We start from the raw sequence: 21,597 nt of genomic DNA, 5'->3' as shown, positions 1-21,597 counted from the left end.
GCTGCGGGGAGCACCATTCATAGAACAGTCTGGAACAGCCCTCAGTGGCTGCCTGTCATTTTGGCTAACTGGTGTTTATTTTAAGTAGCAATATTAAGATCTGGTTAATCTGGAGATGAGTATTATCACTTGGATTGAGGCTTGAAAGAGTCGTTGGATGCTAGAGATAATGCAATTCATTTGTAAGATGCTTTCTCAACTCAAAGGTTGAGCAAGAGGTTGGGTCAGTGTATTGTCTTCCATTGTACTTCCATTTACAAAAGGAGCTTCCTTTTCTTCCATCAAAAAGGAAGCCTTGGTAGCATTTTCTGACCAGCAAGAAAGCAAATCATGTCGCTTGGTTAGAAAGATAATTGTATATAAAAGTTAAAATCCTGCTGATATTGCTATTTAATCTGTTGTTAAATTCTCACTTTTTTTCCTCTAATGTACATTTTTCTTTCTCTAAGTTGATTCCCTAGCCCCTTCTCCTTTTTTTTTTTAAATTTCCCCCACAACAGTCTATTTCTCTTACTTGTTTCTTTATTTCTTTAATTCTTAATAGTTTCTTACTATACCTCACTTGAAAAATTTTGTTTCTCTCTCCTCTTTTTTCATTTCTTGTTTTTTGTTACCCTCAAACTCTTCTAAATCTTTTCCTGCTCCTCCTGCTTTTGCTGCCACATTCAGTTACACAAAATCACCTATATTTTGATTATTTCAGCAGGACTAAATGCTTGGTCGTGTTGTTGCCTCTTATTAAACAGTTATTTTCAGAGTGGTGTTAGAAGTTCCCCCCAGATTTTGCTTTGTGTTTTAATTCTCCTTCCATGCTATGCCAAATGGTAGAGAGGTGAGATGAAGCAGAATAATATTAGCGCTTCCTTCTCTTTAACCTGTGAACTTTTAAGGAGTGAAGCAGGTCTTCTGAGATTTTATTTCAATGTTAAATTAATTAAAAAACTGCTTGAGCAGAAAGACAGAAGGAAAAAGCGTAAAAAGGCATGGATATTTTTCATGTAGGAAGGTAGTTTGGAGATTAAGGTAGTTCTTAGTGGAAAGCCACTGAGATGATAACATGGTTCAGAGGAAAACTGTAGGGCTTGTGTCCACAGGCACTGCTTTTCTCTTTAACAGTGAGGCTTTGTTCAGTGATACCCTACACCAGCCTTTTTTTTTTTTGTAATTACAATTCTGTTAGTAGTTGGAAATTGGAACAAAACGATTTTAAGTGGGGAAGATGTTACTTATACATAATGCAAGGCACAGAAGCATGGGGGAATTTAGACCAATAAAAATGTATCATCTTTATTCAAATGAATATGTTTGACCTAAATATTCCTTATACTAGTACTAAATAAGCTTGTTCATACCACTCTTTACTTCAGGTACACAAGTGATAAACTGGATTTCTCCTGGGCTTTTTGCTTTAAAATCCTGTTCCTTATGTTTCACAAAATACTGTCTGTATTATTTCCTCAAGATTATATTCAGTAACACATAGATTATACATTATTGGGTTGGCAAGAAGTTGTCATAAGGGGTATTTTACAAAAAGTGTATTGGAATTCCATTTTCTTGAAAGTGTTTAACATGGGTTGGTTTTCAGCATGTTTTCAATGTGTATTTTGAGGAAGCAAGGCAATTTGAGATAGGTTGTTGAGGGAGAGACACTGGAGATTTTGTTCTGTTCTTGTTTTCATTGATGTTTTTTATGGCAGAGACATTTTTACCTGTTCTTTTTTTTTATAATTTGGGAGTTTTAATCTATAAAATACATAGTGTGCTTATAGAACCTCTTAAAAATGTAATGACATTATTCTAAAGTAGATAATATAAAATCCATTCCTTTGAAAAAAATTTAACTGTCCACTCCTTTCCCCTCACTAGGCTCAGGAATTACAAGCCAGAGTGCTTAAACGTGTTCAAATAGAGCAGCCAGATGCAGTTCCTGCACAGAAGCAGTTAGCAGCTGAAATTTGTACCGAGATCGCAAAACATTCTACAACCCAGCGAAACTATGAGAAAGCAATTAAATTTTACAAAGAAGCTCTTTTTCACTGTGAAACTGATAATAAGGTCAGTTCTGCCTCTGACTATTTTGCTTTGGTTTTCCATTCAACTTTGATATTTGGCAATACATTTTTCCAGTTATCCTCAGTGTAGAAGTGTATTTGCAGCTCTTTCTGCCTTACACAGAGCCTTGCATTTTCTCCCCTTCATCATTTATGACAGAATAGTTGCATGTACTGCTAATTTCTGTCTCTTATGCTAACTCCTGATTCAAGTGGTCTGCACACCCTCCGTGTTGTCTGTTAGATCATACAGTGAGCCTTTGTTCATGTAGCAGTTGAAGATGTGTGAGGTACAGCATGGTAATAATGGAGAAAGAAAAAATCTTGCTTGTTGTCTGTCCTCTGGAATGAAGTCCCAGTGATTTCAGTCAGTTCAGAAAATTACTGTCTCTTCTGTATCTGTTTTAGATTTTTACCTGGACTTGGTAGGATTCTGATTTTAGTAACAAAATGTTTCTCTTGTTGAGCAGTGCTTATTGCACTGCTTCTCTCATCCCTGCACTGTCCCTTTCTCACAAGTCTACCTCTTGATAAATGCTGGTAAATATGTGCTTATTTTTATCCCCTTTTTCCTCCTCCTTTCACATCCCTGGGTTTGGGAGACGGAAAAGTGAAAGGCTAAGAAATCTGTAGTGAGACCTAAAGTTTAGTGTCAACTTCAGTGAATTTTTTAGATTAAAAATATTTTTTGCCAAATTTCCAAGATTTTCTGGTATAAGTGTTTTGTATATTTAGGTGTATGTGAAGACTACTTCTTATTTCACAATTGGCATATTCGTAACTTGAAATTGTGTGTTGTGGTTTCAAGAACCCGAGTCCTTCCTAAAGCTACAGCTTCATCATCTTTGAGACAGGGTTTCCTCAAGGCATCTTGTAATTGTGAAGGAGAAAAAAAAGAAACTGTGAGAGTAATATTTAAATATTCAAAGGGTAACTTGCATTCTACCATTAAGAGCAAGGAGACCGCCTATTATAGTACAGGTACAGCTGTGGCTTTTGTGGTATGTCATCCTGGTAATTCAGTATAATTTTATTTCTTTCACACTAGTACTGTAATACCAGCATGGCATTTCCCTACAATTCTTGCTAGAATCATACTGTTGAGAGATTCCCATTGTTGCAAGATATGCTGTGCACTGGCATTTGTATTGAATATCTTGTTAGATGCACTTATTGAAGATTTTTGCTTTACTCCTACTTCACTAGCAGCACAGAATACAATGACATCTTAGAACATCTAAGACTGAAATTCTAGTTAAGATCTTGTTCTCTGCTTAGAGTACTGAATGCAAAGTGCTTTTCATTACCCACAATTAGTATAAATGAATTATCTCACTCTTTTTCTACAGTTTCAATAGATTTGAACTTGTTTGAACATAAGTAGTACAAAGGTGGAGTCCAGTTCTTTTAGATTACAAAATATAAATTTGAGCTGTTAAACATGTACCTGTTTCTTGATGTCTTCACGGAGTTTGATTTTGTTAAAATTATGTAAGTGTTGGAAATTCCTTTGAAGCTCTCTGTACTTTTTCATCAGAACAAAATCTCATTTATTGTAGCCAAAGTAACCCAAAACAGATTTGAAATATTCCATTAAACAAATTATTTGGCTAAATGTAAAGACATTTAAGTTGCTGTCATGGGTTTTGTGTTTTCTTGTTGCGTTTCATGTAGTTCAATCTGATAGGTGATGACCAACACAGTTTCTCTGACCAGATAAGGTGCACTGCGTTTTCCAGATGCAGACTTGAAATGCATCAAGAACATCATTTCACAGTCGTTGTTTTTTGGGTTGGAGTTGAAAATGTAGAGACCACTTCCAGTCACTAGAAACTAGTATAGGAAGTCCAGTTTAACTGGCTTTCTTCTCTGACTTGCCCAAGGCAGGAAGTGTTCCTTGACTAGGAGACTCCTTTTTGGTCTTCCACTGTGCTATGGCCATAAGAACAGTGGCTTGAAGAAAGTTTTCATAATTAAAATTCTTACATGCACGTTATATTCATATAATTTCAATGCTTACCCACCTGCCTTTCTGTTTCAGAATTATATGTTATGTGTTTGAATATGTAAATAACAGTAAGTAGGAAGATAATGGTTGTTAAATATTATGCAAGTAATATTTCGTATTCTGAACAGGATGTTCAAATCACTGTTTTAATTCAGAAGTGCCTTTTGCAAGTGTCACCAGAGAGAGAACTGTATTGCAGTTATAAAACAAAATCAGAGCACCATATAAAATTAAGCAGGGGCAACATTACTTTCCATTTGTCTACTGCTAATTTTACTTTGTGTTTGGTTTAATTTCCATTTGTTTCAATGGTAACATGGTTAAATCAGTGGTAACCGTTACGTGACAGAAAAGTTTATAAACACATTTTTCAGAATAGTCTGTGGTGGGACCTCAGCCTTAAGGATGCACACTTATGTACATTTTACTTGATATTTATTTTGTCATTGTTTCTTGGAAATGAATACACACACAGTGTTAATGTGGTTGGTTTGGAAATGCAAATAAGATAACACTTTCTGCTGGAATTTGCTTATACTTCAAAACTAATCAGTAAATGTCAATGAGGTATTTGCTTCTGTCATTGAATTTAAAAGTACTTGCATTTACTTTTTTTTTTTTTTTCCAAAAAAACCCCTATTCTTAGCAAAATATTGTAGTCTTCAGAGCAATACTAGTGGAGCAGCTCTGTTTTCAATGTACCTCCAGAATCTCCCTCTCAAGAAGAAAAGCTTAATATACTTTAAAGGTGAGGGAATGGAAATTAATGAAATTATTTGACCAAGAGCACACAGGAAACAACAGAGAAAGCTCTCTCTTTAGAAGAGAAATAATTTTTCCCTGAGGGTTTGAAATCTCAGATTAACACTTATAGGACTGAACCAGTTTTCTTTGTCTTTGAATTACATATAGTTAAATATTTTAATATACAGGCAATGTTGGAACTTGCACGTTTATATCTTGCACAAGATGATACTGATGCCTGTCAACATCAGTGTTCCTTACTACTGAAGAGTGACCAAGATAACGAAGCAGCAACAATGGTATGTGCTATTACATTTATCCTGTACAAGTTTTTTGAGATTGTGTGTCTGCAGTGTGATGGATCTATAAAATACTACTTTTAAGAAATCTTACAGCTTCTGATTAAAAAAAAAGTGAGAAATCCATTACAACAAAATGTTTTTTTTCCTGTTTATGCTGGATAACAATTCAATGTGGAGTTTCTATCAATCATAGCGTTTGCTTTATCTTAGTGCAAAAATGTGTATTTAAAAGTACTAGTAGAGGAAAAAGTAGTAATTGTAAGATTGACTAAAGCATGGCTTAATGCATGTTTAATAACAATTGACTAATGATAAGGGAAGAAGTTATTTTTCCAGCACAGTAATAGTAAAGCAAATGTCTAAAATAACTCCCAGAGGGAAAGAACTGTCATTTTACAGGTGGGTTTACATCTTTCTACAATCATAGTTAATAATATTTCTACTCAACTATTTTTAATCACAGCTGCATATTCTCTGTACAGAACATATATGCTTTTTGGCTGGCAAGAGCTCACTAGACTGAGCAACTTTTGCTTTAACACATTAGGAGCAAAACTATTTTAAGATGGGAATAATTTATTTTCTCACAGCAGTCTAACATCTGGCATTTATCCTAGTGTGATGCAAGAACAGGGGAAAGAGCACTCTTAATGTACATTACTAAATCTACTCTTTATTAGCTATCTCTCTGTGTAGAGATACAGAAATAAAATAATTTGATACTTCCACTGTCAAAGTGGACTATCATCTTTCTTTTTCCCAAACTTTAAACTAACTTTGTTTTTCTGTGTGCTTCATCTGCAATTAGAGGGAATATAATTAGGAGTAAAACTATACAAGTAAGAACAAACCTGTTTGAAAGGTACACCACAGTGTTTAAATCTCTTTTAATTTCTACCTTAAGTGAAAAATTGAGATGTGAGTCTCTCCCTTTTGTTATTATCTTGTGTATTTGCCAGAGAGGAATGAAAAACCTAGCTGAGTTTACTCTTGTACAGTTCCTGCAGCACTTTAAAGCTAGTTTCAACTCCCCACTTCACAGAACTAGAGTTCGTTATAAACCACAATTTACAGCATTTGTTTTGTTTTCCCTAAATTGGTCAATATTGTAGATGATGGCTGATCTCATGTTCAGGAAACAAGATTATGAGCAAGCTGTCTTTCATTACCAGCAGCTGCTAGAACGCAAGCCAGGTGAATATTTAGCACTGATACTTTAAATTCTTCCTGATACATAGTTCTAATGAGACAGGGGAATAAAAATCTAAAAAATAACTTTCTGTGTTTAAAAATAAATGTGCTATTTATAATGGTATAGATACTAAAACCAAAGACAATTACTGTACATACAGACATAAAGCTGTTGTACATATGTATACATATATCTGTGGATACATATAGAGAGAATATGAGATTATTATTTCTCGTGCATACAGTAATTTATTTTGCTGCAATGTAATGTGCCTTGTTTACCTCAAGCCAAATACAGCTGGGGTGTTATTTACTTGTAACTGTAAAGCACTTTCCCTTGTGTTTAAGATACTGAGTGCATGAACAGAAAGCTAGAATTTTATTTCAAGATGAATAAAGGAAACTTGTCTCGTACAGGAATAAGTTTCTTTTAGCAATTTGAAAATTATGGCCAGAGAGAAAGCTACTAAAATACATTAAAATAGCACTGTAATGAATGTAAAGCTTTCTAGTGGACTTTGTGAAGGAAGTAATGAGAGTACAGCAAAAGTTTTTGTCTTAATTGTTTTTGAAAGTGAAGTACATTTATAATTATGCAGGTTTTTATAGAAGTATTGCAAGTATTGCTTGGTATCTTCAGTCTTGTATCTGTGTTTACTATGTAATATGCATTATATATTACTTACTATATTACTGAAGCTTTATGCAGCCTCTTCTAGTGCTCACAGCAAGGAGGTTGGAACCTGATGATCTTTAAGGTCCCTTCTAACCTTAACCATCCTATGATTCCAACATATACCATTTTTGTATGTGAAAAAAACAAGGCAAGCTCTTTATTACATAAATTAATCATACAGCAAATAACTAGAATTACAGTGTCCTAATTATTTGTATATTTAGATAACTATGCAACCCTTTCACGATTAATTGATCTGTTAAGAAGAGCTGGGAAACTAGAAGAAGTCCCAAGATTTCTTTTAATGGCTGAAAAACATTCTTCCAGAACAAAGCTTGAACCAGGATTTCACTACTGCAAAGGACTGTATCTTTGGTATTTGCAATTATAATTAAGGTTTATTTGATTATGTAGTATATATTTAAATCAATTTTCATTCATTATCATTCAAATGTGCTACATACAGTGTGTAAGTAATACAGCACTACTTTCCTAATTACTTAAGTTGCTAGGATTTAAGGAAAGGTCTCTTCTGAAAAACTCTTCCAATAAGCTCCTCTTTAAAATGAAGGTATTTTCAGTCTCACATATATCTCTCTTATTTCCTGCTTGTTAAAAAGGACATTCTTGCTGGTTCAATAATATTACTTATTTTCAAATTTTAGAATTTGTTAGACTGGTTTTAGTCTGCAAAAACAAGTTCCTTGCAATAGGATGCGTGCTGTTCAAACCTTGCATTATCAGTGAGTTCAAGTGCATCATCTGTTTTTAAATACTTGGGCTGCTTCTTGGTATTTGGGTGAGATTTGAGAATTTTACATGCTCAGCTTTTAATACTTCCATTATCTGGCTAGGTATACAGGTGAACCAAATGATGCACTCCGGCAGTTTAATAAAGCTCGAAAGGACAGTGACTGGGGACAGAATGCAGTCTACAACATGATTGAAATTTGTTTGAACCCAGATAATGAAACTGTGGGTGGTGAAGTCTTTGAAAATCTGGATGCTGACAAAGGGTATGTGAAGGAAAGAAATATTGCTTGGGTTTTTCTGTCATCCCCTTCCTCTGCTACCCCTTAATAATGTGCCTCAGTTTAAATTGCTAGACCTTTGGACTTATCAAACACTTTGAATATTCTACTTAGTGTATTGTGAGAGACCATCCCAGAATGTAAGAAGTAGGTCTAAAGCAGAAAATACAGAAGACTTTATCTAGAATATTGGTCACTTGCAGTGTTAAAAAGAGGTTGTTAGGTTGGAACTGCTGTTGTTGCAGAAGTGAATCAACATAGAATGCCTAATTAACAAAGCCATCCTGCATAAAATGCGATTCCTTTAGCATGGAATCAGTACTAACTCATAATTAATTTTTTGTATATTAAAATACAAGCTTTTACAATAACTTCTTTCTGATAACAGTAATTCAACAGAGAAGCGGGAGTCTGTGCAGTTAGCTGTAAGAACAGCAGAGAATCTTCTGAAGGAACTCAAGCCTCAGACCCTTCAGGGTCACATTCTGCTGCGAACTATGGAGAATTATTGTCTCATGGCTACAAAACAAAAATCAAATGTTGAACGAGCACTGAACGCTTTCACAGAAATAGTTGAGACTGAGGTTAGTATCCTATTTCATTTCTTCAGTCTTCTCTTTTCATACTTACTAGATTTTTTTTTTTAACTAGTCTCACAGTTTACATTCAGGAATAGTTGCATGTGATAGTGCTATTCATTCTAAGTTATTTTTTTTAATTCAGATTAAAAATATTTTATATAAAAAAACCCTCAAAAACAACGTGCTGAAGTAATTTATAAATTTTCAGTTGGATGCCAAATTTATAACTCAACTAAATGCTGATATTGCCAATTACTGAAATGAGATTAGGTTATTTGGTTTGAGTTGCTGGGTTTGCTTTTTAATTCCCAGTCTTTCCAGCAGTGTCTGATGATACAAGTCTGTACAGTAACTTTATTCTCTAAGAAAAATAATTAAATATAAGCTGCCTTCATGTACTTTGTGGCAATTTGACAGAATTTACATTTCAGCGCAAGTTTATCCATCTGCTTGAAGTCATGTTTATAATGGGAATCTTCATTATTTTATAGCTAGTTGTAGGCATTCGCTTCAGGATTAATAATTGATTGTTACCAGCACCTTTCAGCAGACTTTATTTAAGCACATGTAGACACATTTAGGCTGTTGGAATGCCAAGAAATACTTGAGTTGCCACTACCAATTAACTGTGTGCTAAACTACACCTTGGCTGAGCTGGCTGTGCTAATGCTTATCTTGTGTGGAAGACAATTCTGAGAATCACAAACAAGGTGTCCCTCTGCCTCCAGTTCTGGCTTCCCAGTCCTGCTTAAAATCAGTCTGTGGTCCTGTGAATATTGAATGTTTTTTCATGTGGTGACACAATTCCAGATAGAAGAATGTTCCGGTCTATGTAGTCTTGTCTTCTAGGTCACATAAAATACACAGTTTGAACCTCTTCAGACTTCAGAGTTTATTGGTCATGCTAGGTGTGACTATTAAGGGAGAGAGGGGATGAGCTGATCATCATGTGGAGAAGGGATTTTTGGTGGGGTCATTTATTTTTTTTGACCCACTATGGGAAGCTTACTTACACAACCCTACAAAGAGAGTGTAGAGGCAGAATACCAGTAGTGAACCGGGAACACTGAGAGTGGGAAAGAAACTTGTTAGTTTCTAGTAGAGCTACAGCCTGCGTTTAGGAAACAGTTTCAGGATGTGTCCCCCATTCTCATCTATACCCCGTGCTAATAAAGGCAGGATTTTTCAAATTACACTTGTTCCTGCACTTCTTACTGCTTGCTTGAGGCTTTTGCATAGCACGGTGGCTTTTAAGAATCCTGCTTGTTATATGTAGCTTTTTGGATACAGGCAGTTTAGACTTACATTTTTAGGAGCTGTACACCTAATAATAGGAACTGGTGTCCCTGTTACTGACATTTGATAGGCACTTCTAAAAGTAGAAAATACCATTTGTATTGTAACTTCAAGAGAGTTCAGTTTTCTACATGGAGTATTTATCTGTGTATCAGAGGGATAAATCTTAGCGGTATCAGAATGTTTCTTGTTGAGATGAAGTACCTATGAATGCTTTCAACATTTCTTGAGCCTAAAGAAATAGTTTACATTTTGGTTATAAGTTTGTTTAAGTTTTGGTCCCAAACTTATATTCAGCCTCTTAATTGTTTACATGGTATTTATCATGACTGGTCTTACAGAAATAACCATAGTAGTAGAAGGAAAACATGTAAGATTTGATGTTCTATCTTTATTTTCTGAGATTTAGCTTTTAGTTTTCAAATACCTGGTGAAAGTCTTTATTTTGCTTTTAATATCTTTTTTTAAAAAATAAAAAGCATGAAGCAGTCACTATGCTTTTTACTGCAGAAGGATCACGTACCAGCACTCTTGGGAATTGCCACAGCCCACATGATCTTGAAACAGACTCCACGAGCCAGAAATCAGTTAAAACGGATTTCAAAAATGACCTGGAATCCCATTGATGCAGAGGAGTTTGAAAAGAGTTGGCTTCTGCTTGCAGATATATATATTCAGTCTGCAAAATATGATTTGGCAGATGAATTACTAAAACGATGCCTACGTCATAACAGGGTAAGTGAATGCACGTTAAAATAATCTTATTAACCTATTTCAGCTCATCTAAATATTTAGCTTCCATCTGAAACATGATTGTTGAATGTATTTATTTTTCCAGTTTCTTGGTATTTCACTTACGAAGAAGTAGGCCAAAACAAATGAAAAAAAGGTGCATATTTTCAGAACTTAATTTTACTCTTGAAAATACTTCACCTATTGGTAGCATGATAATATATGCTGTTCACAGTAAGGGCATCTGGTAGATAAGGTTTTGCTTATTTTTCCGTTTTTTTTTCCTGCTTTATGTACTAAATATAAGACATATGTTAATTACTGTATCTTTCATACTAATTTTTATTATGGATTTAATTTTTCTTATAGGTGTAACATAAATAGGGCTACTATTTTCAAGTAGTGCTTAATAGTTTTTTGGGACCTGTTTTTCAGATACTTACAACTTGCCTCTTGGAGTTAAACAAAAAGAAATACTGGTTGCTGCTGTTCTCTTCAGGATATTTGTGTCTGTCTGTAGTTTTAAATGGAAAATTATAGTGTAAAACAATTTCCAAAAACAAGGTTAAGAAAATACGTTTTTAAAGAAAAAAGTGAAATGGTGTTTCTGGAAGACACACTTTTTAGCTGGACTTGAAATGCAGCTGTTGCAGATTTATTATTATTAACTGAGAGAGGTATCTACAGGTTTCCTGGAGACTCTCAACATTTTTGAAGGACCAGTTGCAGTGTCCTGTGGGATTAATACTTTACCTGACTTGGAGTAACTTAGGAAGTTTCTGTGTAGAATTCCATATAACTGATTAATGTTACAGATAGTTCGAATCAAGACTGTCTTGTCAAAGTTAGTACAAATATCACTTATTTTTTCTAGTTGTACAGATTTGAAGTATTTAAGCAATGAGGCTGTTGGTATTATTATATATAAGCTTACCTACATACAATTTTGAATGAATATGTTTTGCAGTCATGCTGCAAGGCTTACGAATACATGGGATACATAATGGAAAAGGAACAAGCATATGAGGATGCAGCAGTAAATTATGAGATGGCCTGGAAATGTGGGAACCAAGCAAATCCAACAATAGGCATGTATATATTACCTACACATGTGATTTTGGGCACCACAGTAATAATGAAACAACTACACTGTACTGGAATGACTGCTTTTAATTTCCTGTAGACACAAAATATCAGGGGTTTCCCTCACACAAAAAACATGTTTGAATGTGTACTGAACAGTTACTTGGAAAGTGTGGCAAGAGGTAGTAGCTTTATGATACTTCAGAAGTTTCTTCTTACACTTTTAGTACAAGGTTTGATCTGGAACAGTTTTAGTTTGCTCTTTGCAAACAACTTTCTCTGCAATTACAGCATTAATTTTTAATAATGTATTTAAAGTAGTGTAGTATGTACTGTCTACAGTAGAGAACTTTTTATAATACCCAATATATATCTGATGGTGGGAGATCACTGATTTTATCTCACTTTGATAATCAAGTTACCTATTTATATGAACGAGGTTATATACATGAGTAGGGATTTAAAAAATCAGTTATCTAAAGATCTTTGAAAATACCTGGATTTAAAAAGATGGTCAGCTGAAAAATTTATATACTGTTGAACTTCCAGTATGGATGGTTAATTCAAGTCTACACTGAACTATCATATTTTTAAACTATTTTAATGTTGGAAACACTTTATGAAATGGATACATAGGATTAAAATGCCCTTTCTTACTCAACACCTAGAGTCTGTCTCTAGGTCCCAAGGTTGTTGGTATACACAAGTTCTCTTCCAGGTTTTGGGCTATGCTGGTGGCCTCTCAAAAATACATACTACCTGTGGTGTTTTTTTTGTGCCCTGGATTTTTTTTAGTGTAAGAGTGAGAGAGCCCCTGGCATCAAATGGAAAACAAGGGTTCTTTTAACAAGATTGTAACTGTTATGCATATGATTTGTTTGTTTAACTGTAGCTCCTGGATGTTGCAGTGGTTTTGTTAATTACTTTATCTAATGTGATCTGTAGGTTAAAGTAGTGTTTTATTTAACAAACTACAAAATCTTTTGGTGTCTAGACAAGAGAATGCCTTAGTGAAATTAAACTGTTGAACTATTTTGCATAGAAAAACCAAGGCAATGATATAGAAGGTACTACGTGCACATTGTTTTCTAGTTTTGCATACAGCAGTGTGAGAATTAGCATGCATTAAAAATAAAATTATTAAAGCAGTACAAACTGTCTGAAAAGTAAAACTGTAAACTGGTATCAGATTCCTCATACACATTGCTAGTGAAAGGTAAAATTTCAGATTTTGGAAATTGCATGCTTATAGCTTTTTTTCTCTCAGTCCTGATCTCTGTCCAGGCTTATACACACAAGCTATACTTTTTGTGTTGAAATTATCAGCCTGGTGTGTTGCTAAGCAACTTCCCTATTCCATGTGACTTTTTTTTTTATCAGTGGTCTGCTGACACTGAACAGAATACCATTTTAATTCCCTAGTTTGTTACCCTTTTTATTAGTAGTATTTTGTCCTTTAATAATGGAATTTCCTTTACAGTAGGATAGTGTATTGTAGGTCACAGTGAGAGACTCTGTGGGGTACCATAGTAATTGAAAGAGGACAGCCATTATATATTCTTCGTAGTAACACATGCTCTCCAGAATAACATCTCCTTTGGAGTTAAACACAGCTACCAGTGTGTAAAGGACTTTTTATTTGCTACATGAACTGACTCAGTAGAAACTACTGTAGATCACTACAGGCTTAGATGAGAGAATATGAGAAAACAAACATAGCAACTTTAGAAACATATGGTGACCAAAATAAATTTGAATGTGATCTTTTCATTATTTGATACAGAAACTGAAATTGTCCCCTTTTTTTCTCCCCTTTTACTTACAGGATACAAGCTGGCTTTCAATTACCTGAAAGGAAAGAGATATGTTGATGCAATCAATGTTTGTCATAAGGTAGAATTGATATATGTACTTAACACTCTGTCTTCTGTAGCAGCAATCTTTTACATAATCATCTTTTCTGTTGTTGTTGAGTTTAAATTTCTAAAATATATGGCTTAATGTCAGGAAGCTGCCCTATTTAATAGGTTTGACTAAATTAAATATCCACTACATTATCTGCTTGTTCCTGAGCTTCCTGACTGTCAGGTAAATAGGAGATAAGGCTGGCTATCATAAGTGAAACCATATTCAAATGACAGCACCTTCTTTTTGCCCTGTGGTTGCAACTTGCTAAATCCACACAGAACAATTGCTGAAGTTAATAAAATGTTAATATCAGAATACACTTACAGAAAGTAACTTCCAGTATTATCTTTATGTTGTCCAAACATAAATAGAGCAGATGTAGAATAAGAGGAAGGGCTGCTATCACAGAAGCAATGTGAACATTATGTATTCATAATGATTAGTATTAATAATTAAATTAAACGAAATATATTATTTTGGGGGGAAATAAAGATAACTAGAAAGGACAAATTGAATGAAAGGATAAGAGAGAGGAGAAAGCTGAAGGGCAAGAAGATGAAGTGGATAGAGTAGAGTAAGAAAGGGAAATGTAAGAGGGGAAACATAAGAGCAGTTTATGACTGTAGATAAAAGTATACTGAAAGCCTTGAAAGTGTCTCCAGAGGTCATTGTGCTGAATGCACATTTCAAGCCACCCAGAAGCTTTAGCCCTTCATCCCTGTGTCTTTTGAACCAAGGTGACAGGGCAGCATGCAAGGGAAATAAGGTGCCTTTGATAAAGCTGTTCTCTATCTCTGTACATAGTACTCTCTAGCCACAGCTAAATATTTATGCATTCCTAAGCTGATGTTGTTGTTTTAGTTTTAGAATGTGTAAGTTCAATGATGAGGGGATAACTAAACACAGTATTCCTTCCTTTTAGACACAGAACTTTTGGTTTGTCTTTTGACAGATCCTGGAAACACATCCAAACTACCCAAAGATCAGAAAGGAAATTCTGGACAAAGCCCGTGCATCACTAAGACCGTGATTGGTTTTTTATGGACTTTTTTGTTTAACCTGACTTTGGGAACTATGAAGAAATACTGCAGTGAAAGATCACATCAGCCAAAAAGCATTGGGAATATGACTAACTTAATTATCTTAGAGATCTGGATTGTTCTCAAGAAAAACCTGCAGCCCTGAAAGAAGTTGTATTTATTCTCATTCAGGACAGGATACTGCTTACATGTATGCTTTGTAAAGTGTCATCCAGCATCATAAAAATGTTTCATCAGCATTATAAAGATGTTTTAAAGTATAAACTCAGTATTTTGTTTTGTTTATTTGCAACAGCACTCAAAAAAACCCACCTTTTTTCTCCAGTGCAGGTGCATTAAGATGGTGGATTTCAGTTTTTCTACTTCTGAAAAAACAGTAATATACTTTGTTCTCAATGACATACTCATTTTTAATGAAAATCTAATATTTGAAATTAAGACCTTGTGCAAATATTTTTCAGAATAAATCTATTTCATTTTTTTATTACAGAGGATTATGATTTTGTCTCACATACAGAATATACCTGAGGATCTTTAAGGGAAAAATAGCACGTCATGAATGAATGAGAAGAAGGATCAATTTTTCTTCAGTGATGCTGACTTTTTGAAAAAACAAAAGCCTAACAGAGAAGTATTAGACACTGTTGTATTTTGTTTTCAAACAGCATTTGATGTTGTACGTATTTGACTAGGAAAAGTAATGTTTTGGCATGAAAGGAGAATTCTGAATAATATAGTGATTAAGTTTCTTAAAGTAACCTTAGCTAGTTTTAGCTTTTCAGGTTGACATGGTGTAAAGTCACTTTCATTGGATATTTGGGGTTCTTCTTTACCACAACTGAATGTTTAGGCTACAAAAGGGAGCCTCTTTACAATCATATCTAATCTTCCTTACCAGTTACTGAGTGATTGGGTGCTTTATCTGTGACTTTATAGCCTTGTTTCCTAAATAGATTGACACGCATCACTTATGCAGTGATGCTACCTGTTGGTGGCTTCCAGGCTCTGCATTCCAGTAACTTTTAAGCTGTTGGTTAGCTGAAGTAAAATTAATACATGTGTCTCAGAACTTTAACACTTCTACAAGATTTGTATGACTTACTAGAATTGAAAAAAGACCCAAGTAACTGACCTCTCCTTCCCTAGGTAACCTTGAAACGTAGTCTGTAGCTTCATTCCTTCTGTTTGAGCACTGGCAGTTTTGGGGTCCCTAATGGTACCAGGCTCAATACAGGCTCCCCATCTCTTGCCTGCAAGTTGTGCAGCACACAGAGCTCTGAAGAAGAGATTTAGGAGGCTGGAGAAAAACTAATGGTATGGGAGTGAAGTGAGCAACATGGAAAGACTGAAAATGCTGAGATGGAGGGGAACTATGAGGAAGCTGGACTGTGGGGGGAGTAGACTATGAATTCTTAAACTATACTGTTTTAGAACTTTTCTCTCTACTAAACAAATAACGTAGGCCTTATCAAGACTGTTTCTCATAAAACAGCCTTTCTTTGTACACAGCCCTGTTCATACAGCATTAGTGTGGTTTTGCTTCCTCAGTAGCGTTAGAATAACATTTAGCTGAAGGTTAGAATAAAAATACGTGGGTTTAAATCAGTACATGCAAGATGTTTTCAAAAAGGCAAGACTAACCTGCATTTACATCCACTTTGCTTTGGTTTTATCATGAACATAAGATGGACATAACCCTTTCATGAGATGTGGGACAGATTAAGTCTTGACAATTATAAGATACAGAAATTAGTTGATAGGAATTGAACTTTTCATGGCTAACTTGTGGTGAAGAGCTTTATTGATATACCACATAGGTATAAGATTTCTGAATCCCCATTAGCCATGAGGAGAAACTTCTTTATGGTGAGAGAGACAGAGCACTGGGACAGGCTGCTCAGGGAGGTTGTGGAGTCCCCTTTTCTGGAGATATTCAAGACCCACCTGGATGTAGTCCTGAGTAAAATGCTCTGGGCAATACTGCTTTAGCAGGGGAGTTGGACTGGATGGTCTCTAGAGGTCCCTTCCAACTCTGACAATTCCATGGATGCCGTGATCTTGAGCATACCTGACCACTAGTGTCTTTTTATAGAAGAGGTCTTAAAAAGAATAGTGCAAATGAGGCACATCTTTGGACTGAAATAAAAATAAATAAATAGATGGTGGCTACAAGTAGTCTTTTAGAGAAAAGCTTGCTTTCATATAGTATTTCCAGAAGAAACAGCCTTTACATTTCCCCATTGGTTTATGTAAGCCAATTTAAGATTTCCTGTCCTTACGAAACCGTTTACTTCCTCTGAAGAAGGAATATCTTTGCTTAATTTCTCTGTACTCCAACTAATGGAAAGTGTTAATTTCAGCTTTCCTTCTGCTGTTACAATTTCTTATTTTAAAAATGCATGGCCTGGGAGCTTTTTTTAAGCGCCTTTCTTAAGAAATGGCTTTGAATGGAAGAGACTCTGGCGATGGATGGGAGTCAGTAATGCTGATTTCCAAGAGCTGCAGTTCTTCAGAGTGGTGTTGCTAAGCAACCCATCTTCCAGTTTTGTCTTTGGTGAATAAAAGAGGAGAGTGAAGCTGTGGTTTCTATTGATTCATTCACTGCAACTGGAGATGAAAGCATCCTGCAGCTATAGCAGCATAAGCTATAGGTGTCTCTTCCTCTCCTCTCTTGCCCCCCTTTCCCCTGCAGGTACAGAACACCTATAATATCTTCTAGAGAATATGTAAACATTTTTGGTAACAGTGTACTAAATAATACTTCTGTTTTAATTCCTTACTGCCTTTTTCAGATTTGTACCAATACTAGAAAGATTATCTAGAAGTACCATTAGGTAAAGTAATTCGTATCATTAGGTTAAATAACTAAACTAGCAAGACTTTTATAGAATAATAGAGTAGAAATTATTTGCAGGTTTTTTCCTGGTTTTGGACTGGGTTTGACAATCGAGTAATTTCTCAAATGTGGCTACAGCAATTTTTTTACCCATTAGATGAGTGACTAGCTTTGCAAACATAATAGTTTGTATTATACAGAGTTCATAGTATCAGAGAATTTGTTGATTTTTAATTTTTTTAATTTTTTTTCTGAATGAATTATCTTTGGAAGTGGCTCAGGAAGGATTTTGGGGAAATCTTAATAGTGGGAGAGGATTCTGGCTCTTAGGAAGTTTATTATAAAAACCTCAGTGTGTTCCCTATACAATGCTGGACAGGGAAAAAATAGGAAAAGAAAAAATCCCTATCAAGTATTTCTCCATCAGCTTGTGACTATGCTAATTCTTAAAGCAGGATCACTGTTTTGTCAGTTTAGGCTCCTTTACAACTGTGATTTTGATTTCTGGCTTTGTTCACTGGTTTTACCTCCTGCATCATTTAGCGATGAAATGCAAATTTTTTTTTTAACACAGACCTGCTTTTGAATGTTTAGAATTGGACGGTTACTGCAAAAATCCCATGTGTTTATCTCTGCTAAAACTTGGTTTGATAATTAAGTTACATGTTGCTTGCTGAAAGAGGAGCTGAGCAAATAGTCTGAAATCTTGTTCTGAAGTGCTGCGTGGTTGTTTGGGTTTTCTGTTTGTGTGTTTTTTGTGGGCTTTTAAGGAGTCGGGGTATGCCTGTTAACATGGACTTTATTCTGAAAAGAGCAGCTTTTAGGTTTCACACTAGGTATTTGCCTTACGTTAATTCTGTGCTATGAAGAGCTGAATGTTGGCTCTCCATCTCAGGGGATGTAGTACTTGGTACAGGTCAAGCCTCAGCTTTCAGAGGCATGCAGGAGGATTGTAGCGTGCTAGAAATACCAGAACATGTTAATTGTGGTTAATTTTGATCTAAATCTTGATTAAGTGGTCCTGGGGAAGATGAGTTCAATATAAAACAGTGATATATTACCATTTTTGTCTCTGCTGTGGAATCAGTCTAACTACTGCCCACCCACTAACCCCCACACACTGGCTGAGCAGCTGTAGTTACCTGCAAGAGGAAGGAAACCAACTTTGAAGGGCTGGGCCGAGTCTGTACCGGTGCTGTTTCTATTTGAAAGCAAGAAGAAAGGGGGACTGCACTAGGAGGAGAAGTGAGGAGCCAACTTTGTGCGATTATACTTTTCCCCACCACCGTAAAACCCCGCTTCCAGCGGTTTTACGTCTGTCCCTCTGGGAACCTTCGCGGGGCCGAGGCCGCAGCCCCGCGTGATGCCCTTTGGCTCGCTCTGATCTCACCTCTCGGGGCTCTTGGGTTCGGTTTCCCGGGCGCTGGGAGCGCGGGGCCCGGCGCGGCGCGCTGGGCGCCTGAAGGAAAAAGCCACCGCGCTGCCCTGGCGCGCGGGCTGGAGCCCGGCCGGGAAGGCGCGCGCGGCGGGGTGAGCGCGCTCCCGCCTCCCGCAGCGCCAGCCCCGCGTGTCCCCGCGCCCCGCGCGCGCCCCCCGCAGCAGCGCGCGCTCCCCGCCGGCGCCTCGCGCACCTGGGCGGCAGGTGAGGGCGGGGCCGCGCGCAGGCGCAGGGCCGCGCGCACCTGGCGGGCGCGGGGCGGAAGCCGCAGCTGCCCGCGCGGCCGCTGCCTCCTCGCGCCCTGGGCGGCCTGGCGGAGCGCGCCGGGCTCGCCGCGTGCCGCCCGCGCGCAGCGGGGCCCGCTCCTGCCGCCGGACGAGGTGAGGGGGGCGGGGGGGGGCGGAGGGGCTGCGGGGCGGGGGCCTCAGGAGCCCCCCGCGCGGCTCCGCTGCTGCTGGGTGCGGGGCCGCGGCTGCACGGCGGGGCAGCGCCCGGTGCCGCTTGTCCCGCGCTCTCCCGGCGCGGCGGGAGGGAGTCGGGACATGCGGGAGAGCCGCTCGGGCAGAGGTGGGAGCGGGGCCTGCCCGGGGATGCCCGCCGACGCGCCTTCGCACGCCCTCCCCGCAGCCACGCGCTGTCTCACGCTGGTCCCCTCCAGTCCCGCCGCCGCGGGCCGCCCCAGGGCCCCGCGGGCCGCCGGGCACGGCCCGGCCCTGCGTGCCCCGCTCTGGGCAAACATGCAGCGGGGCGAGGCGCTGAGGCTGCGGAGCCGGGCGCTGCTGCCTGGCAGCTGGGCAAACAGGTCTCCGGGCGGCGCCGGGCACCGGCCGGATGCCCTGCCCGGGCCCGCGGTGCTGCCGGCGGGAGGCGTCTCTTGCCACGTACCGATCTCGCCCAGGTATTTCTGCACAGCACCGCACTCACTGGGTAACAGCAGGCTGATAGTTTGCTTATCTGCGCTGCCAGCTTCCTCTGGTATGTTTCATCCTGTATGAAGCGCTTTTAAGTTGCTCGATTGTCTCTTTTCTCCAGCGGTTTGTTAGTCTTACTTCTCCAGCAGGCAACGGTGCTTACACACGTTTTCTTAGCACTGGAAAACTGACAGGAAAAATTAGTTGTGACATGGATAAGCTTAATTTGATGGATATATTTTTTTAACTTCGTGTGAAATATGCTTGTATAAAGAAGTATTAATAATTGTTTATTAGTTAAATTTAAAAAATACCTTACTGAAAATACGATTTTTATGTATGTGTCTCAGTAGTGCTTTATGTTAGTCTTCTGTCGCAAACCAACTGCTTTTGTTTAAAAAAATCATAAATTATGTTGATCTGTTTGGTGACTAAAGCCAGTGCCGTGCTGCTGAGCCAAGCAAAAGAGCTAAAGACTGAGGCAGAACAGCCAGTTTATGGCTTTTGGTTTCTTTTTTTAACTAGGTATGCTCAGTGGCCTGGTCAGTTTGGCATCTACTACTATAATCTCAATGCTTCTCAATAGCATAGCAAAGTAAAAATTAAGCTAATTACAGAGATCCCAATGTACTATTTTGGTTGCAGCGTGGGAAGGAGCAGAAGACCAGTTTTCGTCCTCCTAGTAACTGCTGTTGCCATTTAACTTGTGTGCGTCTGTGTGGCAATCCCAGTGGCAGCCTGGGTGTCTTCTGTCAAAATATCATTGCCCTCTCTGTGGCGTTTCTCCAAAGTCTGTGGTTCTAGATTAAAAACTGCCTTGCTTTTGGATGTTCCTTTCTGGTTTGCACAGATTTGTTACTTTGTCCGTTCCAACAGCTGACACATGGTGCAGGGCTTCCCCTTTCTTTGGAATCAGTGTGGAGGATCACATTCATAATGTGAATTGCTGATCAGGTGCCTGCTGGTACTGAGGAATTTCACCTCCTCATCTGCTTGTTTCTGTGTTTATCTTCTGGAAGATTTGAAAGTACCTCAGATTTCCATACCATGAAGTGCTAGATTTTGTCCACCTATGTAAAGCAAGATTTTATTCACTTGTTGTCTGTCTTACTATTATCTGATTTTTTCTTAAGGTTTTCTGATATCACATGCCATAGGAAATGGTTCTGCTTACAGGCAGAGAAATAATGTCAAAAAAAAACTAATGACGGTGACTTAGTAGTTAAATTCTATAGCCAAATGTCTGTTTGTTGTTAGGTAAGATTATTCAGCAATGAAATGTGGCTGGAAGGAGCTAGTGAAGTGAAGAAAGAAATAAAGCAAAGACACTTTTGGAAGATTCTGACAAAGGTCAGCTTAGCAGTCACTGACCCAATGAACCTTAGTTAATCTCAAAAAATCCATGAGGAGACTTGCTTTGCCTTACACTCATCATTGAAACAACTTAAAAGTTTAAGGCTGGATAGGGTGTAAAACTGTGGTTTGAAGCCCTGCACTTAATGCTCAGATGCTTTTACCTTACAAGTATTACTATAATAAGGAAAAACAAGCAAACAAACAAAATATTCCCTTGGTTATGTTCCAGAGATTATTTTCTGGTGCTTAAGTGAAAATCAGACACTAATCCTTCTAAGTCAAAACAGCTGCTGTGGTCCTTGCTTGTCATCATGGCATTTTTAGGGACAGTCTAAAATTACTTTAACAGAGGTTGAAACCAATCTGGCCAAGAAAAAGAGGAAGCTATAGGGTTGAGTGAAATGTAAATT

At 37.7% G+C, this 21,597-nt stretch overlaps 1 protein-coding gene across 2 annotated transcripts in view; it reads left to right on the top strand.

Annotated features, from left to right (window-relative positions):
• TTC21B (tetratricopeptide repeat domain 21B) overlaps positions 1-15,135 on the top strand; it is a 35,200-nt gene extending 20,065 nt beyond the window's left edge. Inside the window, exons 20-29 of one of the 2 annotated variants that reach the window (XM_051623173.1) lie at positions 1,870-2,058; positions 4,995-5,105; positions 6,221-6,302; positions 7,200-7,350; positions 7,830-7,991; positions 8,395-8,590; positions 10,394-10,618; positions 11,583-11,703; positions 13,524-13,591; positions 14,559-15,135. In XM_051623173.1, the coding sequence (XP_051479133.1) occupies positions 1,870-2,058; positions 4,995-5,105; positions 6,221-6,302; positions 7,200-7,350; positions 7,830-7,991; positions 8,395-8,590; positions 10,394-10,618; positions 11,583-11,703; positions 13,524-13,591; positions 14,559-14,636 (1,383 nt within the window). In that variant the 3' untranslated portion in view covers positions 14,637-15,135. The remainder of the gene's footprint in view (positions 1-1,869; positions 2,059-4,994; positions 5,106-6,220; positions 6,303-7,199; positions 7,351-7,829; positions 7,992-8,394; positions 8,591-10,393; positions 10,619-11,582; positions 11,704-13,523; positions 13,592-14,558) is intronic. The other variant, XM_051623174.1, reaches the window with a different exon arrangement.
• Positions 15,136-21,597: the final 6,462 nt, after the last annotated feature.

The sequence above is a fragment of the Apus apus genome, chromosome 6 (assembly GCF_020740795.1).
Source record: "Apus apus isolate bApuApu2 chromosome 6, bApuApu2.pri.cur, whole genome shotgun sequence".
Classification (NCBI taxonomy): domain Eukaryota; kingdom Metazoa; phylum Chordata; class Aves; order Apodiformes; family Apodidae; genus Apus; species Apus apus.
Note: the sequence above shows the minus strand (reverse complement) of the source record. Positions and strands in the feature narration are given on the sequence as shown.